This window comes from Sander vitreus, chromosome 2 (assembly GCF_031162955.1).
Source record: "Sander vitreus isolate 19-12246 chromosome 2, sanVit1, whole genome shotgun sequence".
In the NCBI taxonomy this organism is placed as follows: domain Eukaryota; kingdom Metazoa; phylum Chordata; class Actinopteri; order Perciformes; family Percidae; genus Sander; species Sander vitreus.
In genome coordinates, this window is record NC_135856.1 from 17,510,872 (window position 1) to 17,527,305 (window position 16,434).

A 16,434-nucleotide genomic window follows, 5' to 3' on the forward strand; every position below is an offset into this window, starting at 1 on the left:
AAATAAAAACGCCTAAAGCAAACATAAAATGTTGTATCCTAGTTTTAGGAGGAGTGCTTACAGTGCGTGCTGTAGCTATTTATTGACGAACAAACAACAGCATGGCACAGTAACTTCACAGAGTAGGTATGTTTTTTACCTTTGGACAGAGCCAGGCTAGCTGTTTCCTCCCACTTCCAGTGGTTATGCTAAGCTAAGCTTATTGCATGCTCTAGTTTCCTACTTAACAGACAGACATGAAAATGGTATCGATCTTCTCATCTAACTCTCAGCAAGAATGTTAATAAGGTAAATGTTGAACTATTCCTTTAAGGTCTAATATATTTTTGTATTTGAGAATGGAAGTTCATTCTTGACCTTTAGATCAGTTTTTGAGAAAAAAAAAAGATCCAACTATTAGCTTTTTCTAAGAATTGGATTTTTTAAAAACTTTTCTTTAATTACCTGGTTTAGATCTCTACACTGCTCAAACACACACGTTGACCAGGGTTGATATGATGATGATGATATAGAAATGTGACAGAATGACATTCCTTCCAAATTAGAGGGGGGTTTTCACAAATGTTTGAGAATAAAACATTTAAAACAAGTTACATTGCAACAAATTGCATTCAATACCGTGGTATCCAATGATACACTGGTCTGAAACACACCACAGTTGGGGCACAGCACATAAATAGAACACAATAGGACACAATAAACATCCAAATGTCTATTTTCGTCACATCACTTGTCTCCACTCTGAGGTGTTGTCAGACATACTCTAAAGGTGTAAAAGTGTATCCTCAGGCAGAGTGATGCAGCAGGAAGTTGTGGCAGTGCAAAGACCTATCTGGATCTTTCTGCATGTGTCACAATCAGTCTCTCGTCTGCTGGTTTCCTGTTTGTCTGCATTAGTCTCTCCACCACGGCTGTTGCTACCTCAGCTCTCTGCAGTTACTGAGACCTGAGAAGCGCTGAATCACCACGATCATGACATTTCACTTAGTTCCCACTGTGACCTTATTCACAGCAAAATGATCCGTAGCCATCACGTTATACAGGATAAAATACTTCCTTCAGTGAGCAGCACTCATTTGCATGAGCGGGGAGTCTCGCAGCATTTCTAATAGACATTCAATATGATTTAATCTAATTATGGATAATGCATATGGATTAACAACAACGCAAGGCCACTGCTTCTATCTCTTAGAGGGAAGTATGAATGGAGATGGCAGTAGGATACTTGACTCAATATAATGCCTGGTATAATACAACTAGACTTTGAATTATGACACTAATGGTGTTAAACAAGGAATAGCTGTACTGTAAATGAACAGCTTTGGCATTTTGTGATCATTATTCTTTATTGTGTGGTTTGCATGCAGTAAATGCTTTGGTAACATCCTGGACAGAAGGTCAGACTTTGTTTGTTGCACTTTTAATGACATTAGACAAGAAACAAGCATGTATTGGCTGCCGATTGCAGAGTCATACAGTAACAACATTGTTTTAACAATTTCACAACAGGACACTACCCAGTAGGGCTGCAACTGCTGATTATTTTATTATTTCAGGGTTTGCCCTGCAATTTTACGGCTTAGGCAAAGCCTTCATGTACCCTTACCCTAAAGTGTTATCAATAAGGACATATACCTGAATGCACAGCCTAAATATTACCTCTAAGCAGATTTATATTTATCAGGAAAATGACCAAATTATTTAATTTGCCATGTTGTCTTCCAACGCACGCCTGTATGAGATGTTGTATTATCATGTCTTTGCAATATCAAAGATAAACCACAAACAGTCTGTGTGTTTTGGTTAAGGCCACCCTGAACACCAGCCAGTAACAGATGGTGCTGCCATGGTACAAACAACAGGAGTAGAGCATAGAAAGGAGTTTTCTTTTTCTATACCATCTTTCACTGTACAGCTCCTTCATTACAAAATACCAGCCAAGCAATGCAACTGCACAAATATACTGTATGTCACTGAACATCCATGCTTTATGCATCTGCAAGCAGGTAGATAAGCTGCTTTTAACCTCGTGTATGAACAAAATGCAGACAAAAATATCTGCGAAAGCTCCTTCATTTAGTCACCTCTAAAAGCCATAACACCACTAAGTATGTGCTTCATTGTAACCATGGTTCATTTGTTGTTGCCAAAGTAGATACTTGTGGTGCCTACTTCCGAGCTATCAGGGCCATCATCATAATGTACAGTATGCTGTAGTCAAGCTTAACATAGCCTGGATTACCTGTCACAATGATGGTAGATGTGTGCAAAGTAAAAGATTTGTGTACAGATACAGATAGCTTTATTTATCCCTGAAGGGCAATTCAGTTTCTACTGTAACTATTATATATTTAATGTAGTGTAATTATAATAGTTATCAGCAATAACAACATTCTGTTATACTGTGAGTCAAGGGAAGAAAGCATATACTGTAGGCTAAATAAATCAAACGTTTTTATGATAGCTCTACTGAATTACAGTTTTCTTCTTTTCTGAAGTGAGAGGGAAGGAAGTAGACGAACAAACTAAAGAGTTTATCATCATGGGCTCAGTTAACCCCACTGGGCTACTCTTAAATGTAGGCTGAGACACTACACGAGGCTCTGCCTTTCATCCCTCCCCACTCTCTTCTTCCTGTAGCTTTGCTGCTTTTTCTGTCTCTCGTGCCTCATGTTCTCTCTCTCACTCACTCTTTTTGTCTTCCTTTAGCTCAATCTGTTTGGGAGTGGGCACAAAGCATTATCTCTCTTAATTGCCACAACCAGCCAAGAAAACACACACATGCACTAATGAAACAATGCAGACAGACAGACAGACAGACAGACACACAATAAAAGCAATATCATGGATAAATGATCTGGTGATATTTATAACTCAGAATTAGGGCTGGGTATAATCTCTATAAACAGATTCCAAGAGGGTTCCGATATTGGGCTAGGTATTGTTTGAAAATTTCCATTCTAGAGTTTCAACACCAACACGTAATACTTTTTTATAATGCTTTTCTTTGAGAAATGGGAATTTTCCTTTTTCATTCAACAAAAGAAGCCAGAGTTAAATGTTATCTCAACACAAGCGACAGTATCTTCTTCTACACTCAGTTGTCAGTTTATTAGGTCCACCTAGGTAACACTAACAACCTTTCTGATTCACACACATGAAACCGACATTAGGAAAGAACAACAATTTTGTGACAAAAACATACATACTGTAAACATGCTAAGCTCTTAAAGCAACAGCAAACACTCCTTAAACCTACATATTCTCTCTCAAACACATACACTCTGCATGGTGGCCGACAGTCAGACTAAGGAGGGGGTTTATTCTTGTTCATGTACAGAATATCCTGCTGTTCATTCCCTGCACAGTCAGAGCAACGGTGAACACTCACACTAATCCCCCTGTGATCAGATGAGATGAAGACAGCTAAAATGAAGCACTGCAGGAGGGACTAAAGGGTCGGTACAGATTGTACATCAGGGAGAGGAGAGGAGAGGAGGACTTTAAGAGGCAGAAATGAGGACTGAGACAGAAGGACTGAGGAAAAGAGAAACAAGGAAAATGTGACATTAGGGACAGAAAATAAAGGAAAGAGAGAAAGAGGTGAAGAGGAAGGAAGAAGAAGAGCAACGACTTGTGCCAAGCAGGCAGCACTCCAGCACTGCCCAGTGTTGGCTCTCTGCTACACAAGCACTCCCTGGACACTGATAATAATACATTCACTTCATAATGCTATCTCTGGCACACAGGCTACTGTCCTAGCGCACACATACCTTTGTGTGTGTGTGTGTGTGTGTGTGTGTGTGTGTGTGTGTGTGTGTGTGTGTGTGTGTGTGTGTAAAAGAGTGAGCCATAATCTAAAGCAGGCTAAGTCCTTGTGCACATGTGTATCACTACAATAAAGCTCAACAGGGATATAAATAAATACACATCCAGCAAGTCTGTGATCTGCTATAACACACACACACACACACACACACACACACACACACACACACACACATACATAGGCAAACACATTATCAAACCTCCATGTACTTCAGAAGCTGAAATACACATAATAAAAGCATGCTGTATGCAAAAAATCACAAACATACATGCATGTAAAGACATCAAATATACACACACAAAAGCCCACACACCATATTGCTAGAGCTAAATGGAAGCAGGCAGACAACTGTGAGACAGCATGATAGCTGGCAGGGACAACGGAAACATCATGGAAAAACACAACAACCTCTTTCAATGAATACACACACACCAACAACAGTAGGACACCAAATCGGTCACAAAGACTGCACGGAGACAGATTGTTGCCGTTTACCTTTTTGTGCGTCGAAACATGTTGCTAGCAGCAGAAGCTGTGTTAGCAGATGATCATGAGAGCAGCTGAGCCTCACACACACACACACACACACACAAAAATAAACACACACACGAACAGAGGCAGTCAAGAGGCAGCGATTACACTCAACGCCGGCATGTCAGCCTCCTCTGGCCAGTTAAACACAGACACACACACACACACACACACACACTCACTGATGTCTCGCAGTGACTCTGTACACGTGAGTATGCATGCAAGAGTGTATGCAAGAGAGAGAAGAAAATGATTAGAAAGATTTGGAAATGTCAGCCATGTCACAGACAGAGAAAACAAGAGGATTAAAGGCACAGAGAGAGAGGAAGGTAGAAGAAGAAACAGAGAGAGAGGAAAGGCTACTGAGCAACCCTCTCAGAAGGAGAGAGGATTGTGGGGCTGCTCTCAAGGGTATCGTGCCAAGCCAGGATGTGTAGAGCGACACTGCGAGGGGGGAGGGCGGCAGAGAGAGAGAGAGAGAGAGAGAGAGAGAGAGAGAGAGAGAGAGAGAGAGAGAGAGAGAGAGAAAGGGGTCAATGCAGGTAAGAGAGAGAGAGAAATAACAAGAATGCAAGAAAGAGAGAGTGAAAGCCAATCCGAGGTGGAGAGATGAGGGAGTCAGAATGAATAATGTGAATGAATGACAATACAGGAAGACAGAGGGAGGGAAGGGCACTGCAAGTTGGTTTTCACATGTGTGTTACTCTGTGTTACAGCTGGCACTAACATAAAAATAAAACAGGTCATTAAAAGATAAGGCTGGTAAAATTCTGTTTTTGTTATGGTCAATAAGCCCCATGAAAAGATCAAAACCTTTTGAGCAAAGGTTACTCAAACTGGAGTAAATAGTGCATTTGTTTGGGACTATTTTCAGCAGTAGATTTGGTTTTCTGGTGAGTATTTACAGCAGGAGGCCGGTGTATGCAGGATCGACTTAAAATAAACTGCAGTGTCCATGTTCATGGTAATGAAGGAACATGTCACCCGGTGTAACAACATGACTGGTTTATGTGTTTTTGTTTGGACAACAATGAACAGATGAATACGATATATCATAGTTTAGCTACACAGACTTGTCAGTAGAATACATTTATTGTCGGTTTCCATGGGATTGTTTGATAATAAGAAAATATTAAATATCAGGCTTATCCTTTAAAAACACATCAATTACCCACACTTTTCCATTAGTTTAAAATGTTCCCTTATTGCAAGAGCACTGTAGTTTATTTTGATTCAATCACACAGACACTGTTAAATACTCACTAGAGCTGCTAAATGTGTGTTAACCCACAGCTGAAAATAGACCCCAAAACATGCACTCCTGTTTAAGTAGTGTTTTCTAAAAACTACAGTGCCCAGCTGCTTTAGGAAATTACTGAGCCTTTTTTAAATGAAACTATATATTGGTGATGCATTTGTAAAGATTTACATCTTCAGCAGGAACGAACGTGCTTGGAGCCGAGTACCACAGACAGGGAAAAAAATAAGAAAGCATTGACAGGTGGATTAACACACCATTGGTTTGGGGGTTTCAATGGGGTTTATTGACAGCAAGGAAAATATAAAATTATTTCAGCATTCTTTAAAATGCACAAAGAGACACGTTCAGTTTTTCTACACAGGAGCTGCTCTGCAATGCCCAGCCAAGAGAGATGTCTTTTCTGTGTGTGTGTGTGTGTGTGTGTGTGTGTGTGTGTGTGTGTGTGTGTGTGTGTGTGTGTGTGTGTGTGTACACCCTCCTTCCAACCCTTTGAAACAAATCCACCAAATGTTAAAGCTGACGTGGGGTGACAGTTGCACGGTAGTGCTGAGGGGAGTAATTCAATAATGGATGCTGTCTCTAATGTGGGAGTCTGGATGGATAAAATATACATGGGAGAGAAGAGATGGGGGGGGGAGGTGGTGATATCACTGAAACACAGTGAGGGGTCACAGACAGGGATGGGCAGCATGATATAATATAGAAGACATGGTGTGTTTTTTTTGTGTGTAATGTGGGAGAGTTTTTCTCCGTCTCTTCTAAAGCGTGTTTAACCTCTCCGGATTTCAATTTCTAGTAACCTCCTGTTTGTCCTTCAGGTTACTTTATTCTCATTCTGTAATGAATGCCCAGTCATTACACCCATAGTATAAGACTCCAGCTCCACCCACAGGAGAATGTGTGCAGAAATATCCAACAGAGGGGGGGCCACAGGGAGCTGAGAGAGCTGACCATGAACCTCCAGCTCCAGTGTATCCTTCATGTCATGCTGTGACATCTGCCACCCCGCCACACGGAGGTCGGAGGTCAGGGACAAAACACACCCGATGACAGCAGTCAGGGACACACATGCATGTTGCACACCAGATCACTGACACACACACACACACACACACACACACACACACACAAAAGCATGTGGCCCGAACCGAGTAAGGCAGTAAATTGTAATTACACATGGATACAGACACACATTAAGGAAAAGGGAATTAAATCCATGCTTCACATTTACAAACTTCCTGAACGGCCTGAACCTTTAGTGCAACAATAACAGTTTACATGATGAACATAAGACATATGAGAGAGTTACGTCATTCATTCTGCACACACAGAACATAAGTGGCCAAGCTGAAAGTAGACAGATAAAAAAGTATGGCTTTGGACTACAGCAATTTCAGAGAAATATCAAGGATTTCAACACTCCAAATGATGACCTCAAAGTGTACGCATTTTTACGAAAATTACACTCCACATCATGTTCAAAGGCAGCCTTTTGAGCTGACATAAGACACTTTTTTCAAATTCTTCCTGATTTGTGAAGTGCTTTTAGCAGCAGCAGCAGCCAGCTACAGCTTTCCAAATCCAGGAGATGAAAAAAGTATCCGTTTATCACAGTAAAAGAGAGGATATTGTCAAAAAGTGAACAGCAATTAAGATGTAGCAAAAGAAACGCTGCTAGAGACAAACGCTACAAACTAATGTCAATCTGTATGCTTCAATCATATTTTTGAGTAAAAGAGTGACACACAGCGTGCAAGGGAAGGAAAGAGTGGTGAGTTTTATTCAGCACCATGGACAGAGACTCATACACTACAACAAGAGCATCAGTTGAATTAAACACAGACATATTTTACCTTTTTCTTGCCATAACTGATAAGTGTAACCGTTTTACAGGCCTGTACCACAAATTAAGATACTTTAATCAGTTTTGTCAAACCTCTCAGGATCATTAAATCCCACTCTTTTTCTAAATGGCACAGAAAAAGACTCCAGAGGTTTCTAATGCAGTCGCTAAATGTAATCTATCTCTGTGGAACTGTATCTCTCTCTTTCTCTGCCAATCATGTTTTGTGAAGCTGCCTGTTAATACATGGCTTTAATGTTGACATTGTGAAGGAATTTCCATTAATCATTTCATTCAAGAGCATGATGAGAGCTAAAATGAGCAATGAGAGGGTCTCTTTCTCATACTTTCTGCTTATAATTTCCATGTTTTCATCTACAACACTTTCAAACAATGGGCTACAACTTGAGCCCTGTTTCTTTTAGCCTATATTGTTTAGAGTATGGTAAAAGTATGCTGATTTAGCTATTTGCAGTTTGCAATGTACCCATGAATTTACAGACAACTATCACTTGATTACTTTGATACTGAAGAAAGCTTAAAAACGTGATGTTTCTCAGCCAAGTTCTGCAGACATGAGGAGCATATTTTTTCTATAATTTCTAAGCTGATTTATGGACGTTCTTTCGCGATGGACATCGGACGGAAATAATTATCTACTCAGGAAGTGTAATGCACAAAATGAGCAAAAGCTCCAATGATGGTATAATGTGTGAGACAAAAAAAAGGATTTTCTACTCTTCTCTAATAATGTTCAGGGAGATTCATTAGCTACATGTTCACCACTAGCTGATGCTTTAGAAGGATAGGTTCATATCTTTAGGTTCAAGTCTGTTCCCCAATATTCACATGGCCAAATGTACATTGAAAGAGTTTTTTTTCCACTGTAGTTGTTTCTTGTGGTCATATTCAGTGGCGGACTTAATATAGAGGCATAGGTAGGCGGCTGCTTGGGGCCCCCTACCAGCGGTTGTAGTAGGGGGGGCCCCCAACCAACCTAAAAAATAAATAAATAAATAAAATGCCTCTTATCTTCATGAATGCTTCAAAAATCATGGTAAGAAATACGTTGAAACATTGAAGTAGTAGTTAAATTGTCCAGTTCTTGGTTATCTGTCCCTGCACATATGAAATGGACTAGTCCGTAGTCTGTAATACACCCCCTACTTTCACAATGATATGGACTAGGCCGTAATACACCCCCAACTTTCACAATGAAATGGACTAGTCCGTTGCAACGGTGCACACAGCACAGCGCGAAAGAAATACACAGTGACAGAAGAACTGGGGAAGTACACAAACAGAGACGAAGCATGACGAGTCTAAACGCAAAAATGAAACAAAGTTACCCAAGAGGCTCAAATAAAAGAAAAAAGCGAAAATACGCCAATAAGTATTTGCTAAACGCTGCCAAAGATGACAAACTTTTTTATGGCTACTGTTTGGGGATACAGACATGAACAACAACATCCATAGCGTTGAACATGCCTCTACAGCAGCAGGCAGCAGCTAGCTGTTAAGTGGCGCTAGGTGAGGATAACGTTAACCAAGACAAATTAAATGAAGAGGACATCACGTTGTTTCATAAAGAAGGACAGGAGAAGAACAGAAAAAGGAGGAGAGGAAGAGAAAGAAAGACAAGGCAGAGAGAGTAAAAACAGGCATGAAGAGGAAAAGAAACAGAAGGATGAGGAAGAGAGAAAGAAAGGGACAGAGACACAAAAGAGAGAAGGTAATCATTTAACAATACAACATTTCATATTATTAGTTCTTAATCCCAATGATTGACTGCTGTTGTTTTTTGTTATCCTCTCACTTCATGGCAATGCTACACACACACACACACACACACACACACACACACACACACACACACACACACACACACACACACACACACACACACACACACACACACACACTATCATGTACATAGGTTTGTTTGTAGAATGTTTGAAATGTCAATCTCAAGTGCAATGCCAATTGCAACCTCACTCACTCACACACTCACTCACTCAAACATACAAAGTCAATTATTCATCTTGGCAATATTTGCTAAGTATATGGCTGTTTGTGATTTTTTGCTAAGTATATGACTGTGGGGTTTTACCCTGACTACTTGTCTGGCTGGTGTATTGACATTGATTTGATCTTAAAAAAAGAATAAGCAGTGCTGGTTTTCATGGCATTTTGGCAAAGACAGGTGTTATCTGAAACCTTATTCTCTCTTGGGTTCCATCGTGACTATTAGTTTGTGTAGTGCTACACTTTGTTTGTTCTCTGCTTTCCATCTTGATTTTGGAGTAAAGAAGTGTATGCAGGTTTTTTTTTTCTCCTCTCCAACTTTTACCTTTTCGTTCTCTTTTAAAGATCGGATGGGGGGGCCCCATACATACCTTCGCCTTGGGCCCCCAATTTGCTAAATCCGCCACTGGTCATAATGGAACCAAAGAGATCCCCTTTTAAAGCCATGTTAATGGTAGTGATGGGTAAATAAATCTAGTCCTCAAGCTGTGTAAAAAAAAAAATCAAGTGCATACCAACATTACAGTCTTTGTAGAAAAAAACTTTGTGTAACTGTCCCTTTGCTGGATCTCAGCTAGCAAGCACTGTTGATGGAAGCACAAAGTGGAAATGTGATACTGAAAAGACTGCTGAGCCTCAAATTAGCTTCAACTGAACTTTAAAAGTCATTTTCACACAGTACAAGGGCTGTGAAGTTTGTCCCGCATCACTTACAGTGAAATCACTCAAAGAAGGGATCTATTTGAGGCCATTATGAACAAGAGGATTGATTATTGAAACTATTATTTCAATGTACATAGGGACATGTGATTATAGTATTACGATACCTTTGATAAAGCATACATTTCATAAAGCAACACGTCAGTCATTTACTATCTTCACTCAACATTTTGATGGCTTAACTAATTTGTGTTACACATTATGTACACTACTGCTCTATCCTCCCTTCTCAACCTCTCTGCCTTCCTACAACCATGCGGGGCATTGAGGTCAAAGCACGGCTCTCCTGCTGCTGAACTTTCATTGCACAGCTCACTGGTGCAACAGATTGGGCCGACAGCGACGCTTTGAGAGTGAAAGGGCTCACGCAGAGCTGGAACATGCTGCAATCTGAAGGCAAAATACCATAATTTCAACACCACTTCCTTCTACAAAGCTGGAAAGATTCCAAGCACTAAAATATGTTATTCATTTTTGGTTTGGTTTGTGTCTTTCAGCTCAGAAAACATATGAACAACAAAAACGGCAAAAGAAATGTATCCTGGTATATTAAAGTGCTCATATTATGCTTTTTGGCTTTTTCCCCTTTCCTTTATCGTGTTATACTTTTTGTACATGTAATAGGTTTACAAAGTGAAAAAGCCCAAAGTCCACCCCAAAGGAACTTACCATCTCCAACAGAAAACAGTGTTCACAAACTGCTCCAAACAGCTCTATTGTAGTCCAGCCTTTACTTCCGCGACGAACGTGCGTCACTTTGTAACACGTTATAATGCTCGCCTAGCTGCTAGCATGGCACGCCCTCATACTCTGCTTCTGACTAGCTTGTAGTGCTTAACTAGCTACTGCACATGTGCAACTCCCAACAAAGATGGAACAGAAGTGAGATGTCTCACTCTGTAGCTAAAACAGAGAGCTCAACACACAGGGACAAAAGAGGAGCTGCAGCAATGTGCAGTACAACAAAAATATGGTGTTTTTTGAAATTTAAACCATGTAAACCTATTCTGATATAACCTCTAAATACAATTATGAACCTGAGCATAAATATGAGCATAATATGAGCACTTTAAGTCATAGCACAAGTGTCTTCTATATGAAAAACCCTACATGTTGATACTGTCTCAGTTTTCCAGAGAATTAATCACATTTCCACAGTTTCCCTCATTGGAAAACAACTATGAAGCCCACAAAATGTCATTAAATCCGTGGAAACCAAAGCTTACAATAAAATAAAAACTCATAGTAGCACAACTAACAGCAGACTAACTCACCTGTAATTTAGGGAAGGGTGCACACATAAATTAGAGACAATATCTCAACAACATACATAGAAAGAAACTGAATGCGTAAATGTGACCTTACCTGTTACTTTTCCGTGGCAGAGGTAGATCCTTCTGGTAAAAAAAGAGAAAGCAAGAGAGAAAAAGAAAAGAAGGGGAGAGCAGATAAATTAGCCTGATTAGATTTGTTTTACACATCATGCAGTCACTGTTTATAGGACTGTGGAAAATATCATTAAGTTTGGTGGGGAAATATAAATTAGCATTTGAATAAAGTTTAGTTAAAGACGGAAACAAATGTAATTACACTGACATGCCTGATACGTTAATGAAGAACAGGGAATTCTATGAAAAAAACTTCATCATGACTCAACTTTTTGTCTTACCTATTTCATTTTGAATGTGTTTGTTCTATTTTCATCTCCTCATGAATTTCACTGCTGTTGTTTTTTTGCTTCTTCATAAAGCACTTTGTTGTTTTTTAGCATATAGATGGGCCATGTATAAATCAAATTCATTCAAGGTCAAACCTTAGACTGAAACACTCAACAGTCTGCTTGTATTCAACATAAATGGATTTCTCTTGTTATTACAGAAGAAATGTATTTAAGAAGTAACACGTCATTTTTCAAATGCTTGATGCGAAAATAACCAAACTTCAGATTGGATATTTGAGATGAAATCTAGGGTGTGACAGACATCATAAGGCTATATTATTCACCATTTCTCCAACAAAGTTGTCTTAACCCAGTGGTTGTTGTCTTAGTGTGGGCATGAAAGTGAGTTTTCCTTAACATACTGTTTTATTTGAAGGCTTTAACTGGCCTGAAGAGGTGAACGTTTCCTGTATTTCACACAAAAAAGGCAAACATCATAGAAAAGTCTGAAATCATAAACACAATTTTGTGCAACTGAAAGAAAAATAATCTTTCTTTTCCTTTAATGATTAATCTGATTTGTCTTGGGAACCCCTGCCTGAACTTCACCTAAATGTTTACATTCATGGTAACTGCCCACATTGTTTTATAACACAACATTTTGATATGTGCTTCCTAAATAATTGCTGCTAAACTATCAACCATTGACAGATTTATTTGCAAAAGAGCAAAGTATGTTACTGAATACTTAAACAATCAAGATACTTGTCTTTTTCAGGGGCATTATGTAATGTACCAATTCATCTCCACATCATAGATATGAAACAATAAAATCATGTGCCACTTTGTTTGGAGCCCACTAATAACCATGTATCTTACAATTAAACCTTAGCCTCTGCATATAATGCTGGCATCCCACACAGAAAATAGGACTCTGCAAAAACCTGAAAGAAGGTACAACCTTGTAAATCTTAATGTCAAAATATAACGGATCCCTGATGGACACTGTAATTTAGAAAAATAACACTGTGTTTCCAATACTATAGTCAACTTTTCTGATAATAAAATTGTTCAAATAGTAGTGTAGGCCGGGATCCGTCTATAAACAGTTTTGTGATGTCTCTGTTAATGTCTCGTGTAAGTGGAAAGCAGTTTGAAAACTGATCCCTCGTAAGTGCTCATAGACTTCAGAGCTTCAGGATCCACCAGGTTGAGTGGAGCCAAAGTCAATTTAAAACATGTTGCTGCTATATTTATGACATTGGGACACAACAGCAAGGACTCTGATGTGATTAGGATCTACTGGGAAGAATCGGTGTGGTGCTTGTTGCCCATCTATTCCCAATTTGATTCCATTTTACACTGGGCTAAAGTAAAATCAGGTTACCGTCAATTTCTATTGTCAGCCTGTACTGCGCTGCTTATCAAGCTATTTTCTACAGCCCAGTGGCTCCAATAAAAATATATGTGTTTCTTTTCACTCAGGGAAGGCTTAATGACACAGAGCCATGTCTGTAAAATGAAAGGAATCCAAGTGATAAACCACACCAGAGTGAGACGTTGAAAATAAACAAATGTAAGAGGAAAATTATAGAACATATAAGAGACTGTAATTGGTTTTCCAGTGAAAAATGTCATCCTGTTAGACGAGGGCTCTCTCTCTCTCTCTCTCTCTCTCTCTCTCTCTCTCTCTCTCTAAGTAAACAAGCATTACGAAACCCAAACAAAGCCAAGCTGATGAAACAGGACTTGACAGCTGGAGCTCTTGTCTCCAAACAATCTCAAAACAAGCTCACAACCCAAACTCATCAGCACTGTGAGACATTAAAACAAGTTGCACTTAATAAACAACTACGAAGAGCCAACGAGCAGAAGAAAGGCTGCAAAGATTCATTGTAATAAGCCGGAACAAGTTTTTTTTAACAGAAGTGCAGTACCATAATCACATGAATAAAGAAACTTGGAAAATGATACTCTGAACAGACTGGTAGGCTATATTAAAGGAATAGTTCTACATTTTGTTAAATATGTTTATCCATTTTCTTTTGGTGAGAGTTAGTTGATAAGATCGATACCACTCTCTTAAAGCAAATAAGCATATTTTCAAACTATTCCTTTAAATTAAAATAAACCTACAGTATATGATGGTGGCCTGGCAGCATTTCTCAGTTCAGAGGAGGGTGATCACTTTTTTTTCAATGGGAGTGACATCACCCATCATAGTGAGCTCTTTCTCTGGGCCAGCTAAGGAGTTACATCATCAAGAGGAAGTGAGCTAGGCCAGGGTTACTCAGAGAGAGCCCCGCAGGAGTCTTAGGTGTGTGTGTGTGTGTGTGTGTGTGTGTGTGTGTGTGTGTGTGTGTGTGTGTGTGTGTGTGTGTGTGTGTGTGTGTGTGTGTGCTCAAAGGGTTGGCTAATGGATAAAACCCCAAAACCCCAACACCTGCTCCCTCTGTCCAACAGACGGCTACATGGTGTTGTTGCTATGTTACTCGTTACTCCATCATTTCTTTGAACAATATACTTCTTAAATTCAAGTGACCATGGCAACCTGTGGAACTTCTCAGTAATATCCAATTTGCTTAAGATAGAGGCAAAGAATATTAACCTACAGTAGATATGCATATAACAACATCAAGGACATTTTCAGACCATATAAAGTTACTTGGTAGATCAGAGATCAGAATACAACAGAGTGCAGTTCAAAGATTACATTTTTTACATAGGAAACAATGTAATCCAAATGAGGAAAATCTCTAAGAAGGTATTGTATTATTTGTATGCCAGTGCGTTATGCAAAAAAAAAAGAGCCTTCCTCGATTCCAAATCTGAAACACATTCATGCAGCTTCTGCAGCGTGAAATAGTGTTGCTCGACACAAGTCTGACCTAAGTCTGATTTCCATCTCTCACGAGATTCATTAAGCCCAATTTATGGACCTCCATTCATTAATAAAAACCACAATCTTGCAATAAATCGATGAGTACATCCCTCATGAAGCAAACTGTTTTTATATTTATCAAGATGTAGTTCCAAATGTTTGCAAGTTACAACTTTTTTCCAATGTGGGTTACTTTTATACAGCTACAATTCTAAAATAAACTGTTAAATCACATTTATATTTTATCTGAATCACATTTATATTTATATTTCATCTAATTATTTATGTTCATACACTAATCATCCATGTAGAAGACAGATAAGTAAAGTTGCTAGTATTAGTAATGTGGAATTATATATTCTAAGAAAAGCACATAGTAGAAATATAACAGTAATCACAGACCTGGATGATCATTACACTTGATTGGTCACCATTGAAAAAACATTTCTTGTCACGATTACACAAGCATGAATGTCACAACGTGTCCTGTTGTGTCCTCACACTTCAACCACATACACACATACAGCCACACGGCGCTTACAACACACTGCATCAATATCCACCTCTAGGAAGAAAGGTGGAAACAGTAGAAAGGTGTGATTACACCCACCCACACCCACCCACACACACACACACACACACACACACACAAAAAAGGGCACTTATACATTTCTGCTGTTTTTCTAAAGGATCAATCAGTCAAAAATCATCAAGATTCAAAAGTAGGAAAATGTTCTGATGTGAGAAAGTTGCACTATGAGAATGCAAAATGCTAATATTTTATCTCAAAGTGGCATTAATGAAGTGGTTTTGCAGACACAATGCAGCATAGAAAGACTTGCAAATGTCCGCACATACAAACAAATACATTTAATCAATTATACCTACAACCTCCATGCTTCAAGTAATTGCAAATCATTCAGAGTCTCATTTTAGCCACTATGTTGTGTTCTAAAAGGGACATTCAAAAGTGAAGAGAAGGTGTCACACGGTTTTTCCATGTTTGTTTGTTTTTTTTGATGGGGGGAGGGGGGGTATTTACCCAAGGACAAACCGAATGCCAACTGGAAACCGAAGAAAAGAAAAATGTTAATATGCTGCTGCTCTGGGCAGAGTTATGAGGCTGTGCATTATTTAGTTTAATTGTTTTACTTAAAAAACTTTAAGATCACTGGTCATTAAACTGAGGTCTAAAATAATGTCTCATTAAACGACTCTTAACCTATTTTACTTTCTTGGTAAACTGGATCTAGTTTAAAACTTTAATACATGCTATTCCTTCCTTACTTCTGTCTATTTTGGGATTAAGTTGGACTCAAGCTTTTGTGCTTTATAAGCGTCTGGCATGATAATTAAATCCCAGTTAAAGTAGTTCAAATATTTGAAGCTGTTCATAAATATATTCTGGCCCAGATCTGTTGCTTTGATGTACACTTTGCTCTCACAGTACAAAACCTACCCTTTCTGAATAATACTGACATCAGAAGGACGTGGTGAGGCAGAACAAAGCAGTGGGCATGGCAGTGAGTGACAGGAATTGGCACAGAGAGTTGGATCTCCTGCAGTGATCACATTCTTATGCCTTTTGTGCTTAGCATATTGAAAATGGGCAGTCTGCCAGAACAAAATATTGGACAAATTATGCAAGTGTGTGTGTGTGTGTGTGTGTGTGTGTGTGTGTGTG

The 16,434-nt window shown here is 39.1% G+C and overlaps 1 protein-coding gene across 3 annotated transcripts in view; it reads right to left on the bottom strand.

Annotated features, from left to right (window-relative positions):
* Window positions 1-16,434, bottom strand: part of mast1a (microtubule associated serine/threonine kinase 1a) — a 71,371-nt gene that overhangs the window by 45,876 nt on the left and 9,061 nt on the right. Inside the window, exon 2 of one of the 3 annotated variants that reach the window (XM_078281319.1) lies at window positions 11,575-11,603. In XM_078281319.1, coding sequence (XP_078137445.1) covers window positions 11,575-11,603 — 29 coding nt within the window. Of the gene's footprint in view, window positions 1-4,324; window positions 4,767-11,574; window positions 11,607-16,434 lie in introns of those variants that run through there. The other 2 variants (XM_078281318.1, XM_078281320.1) reach the window with 2 other exon arrangements.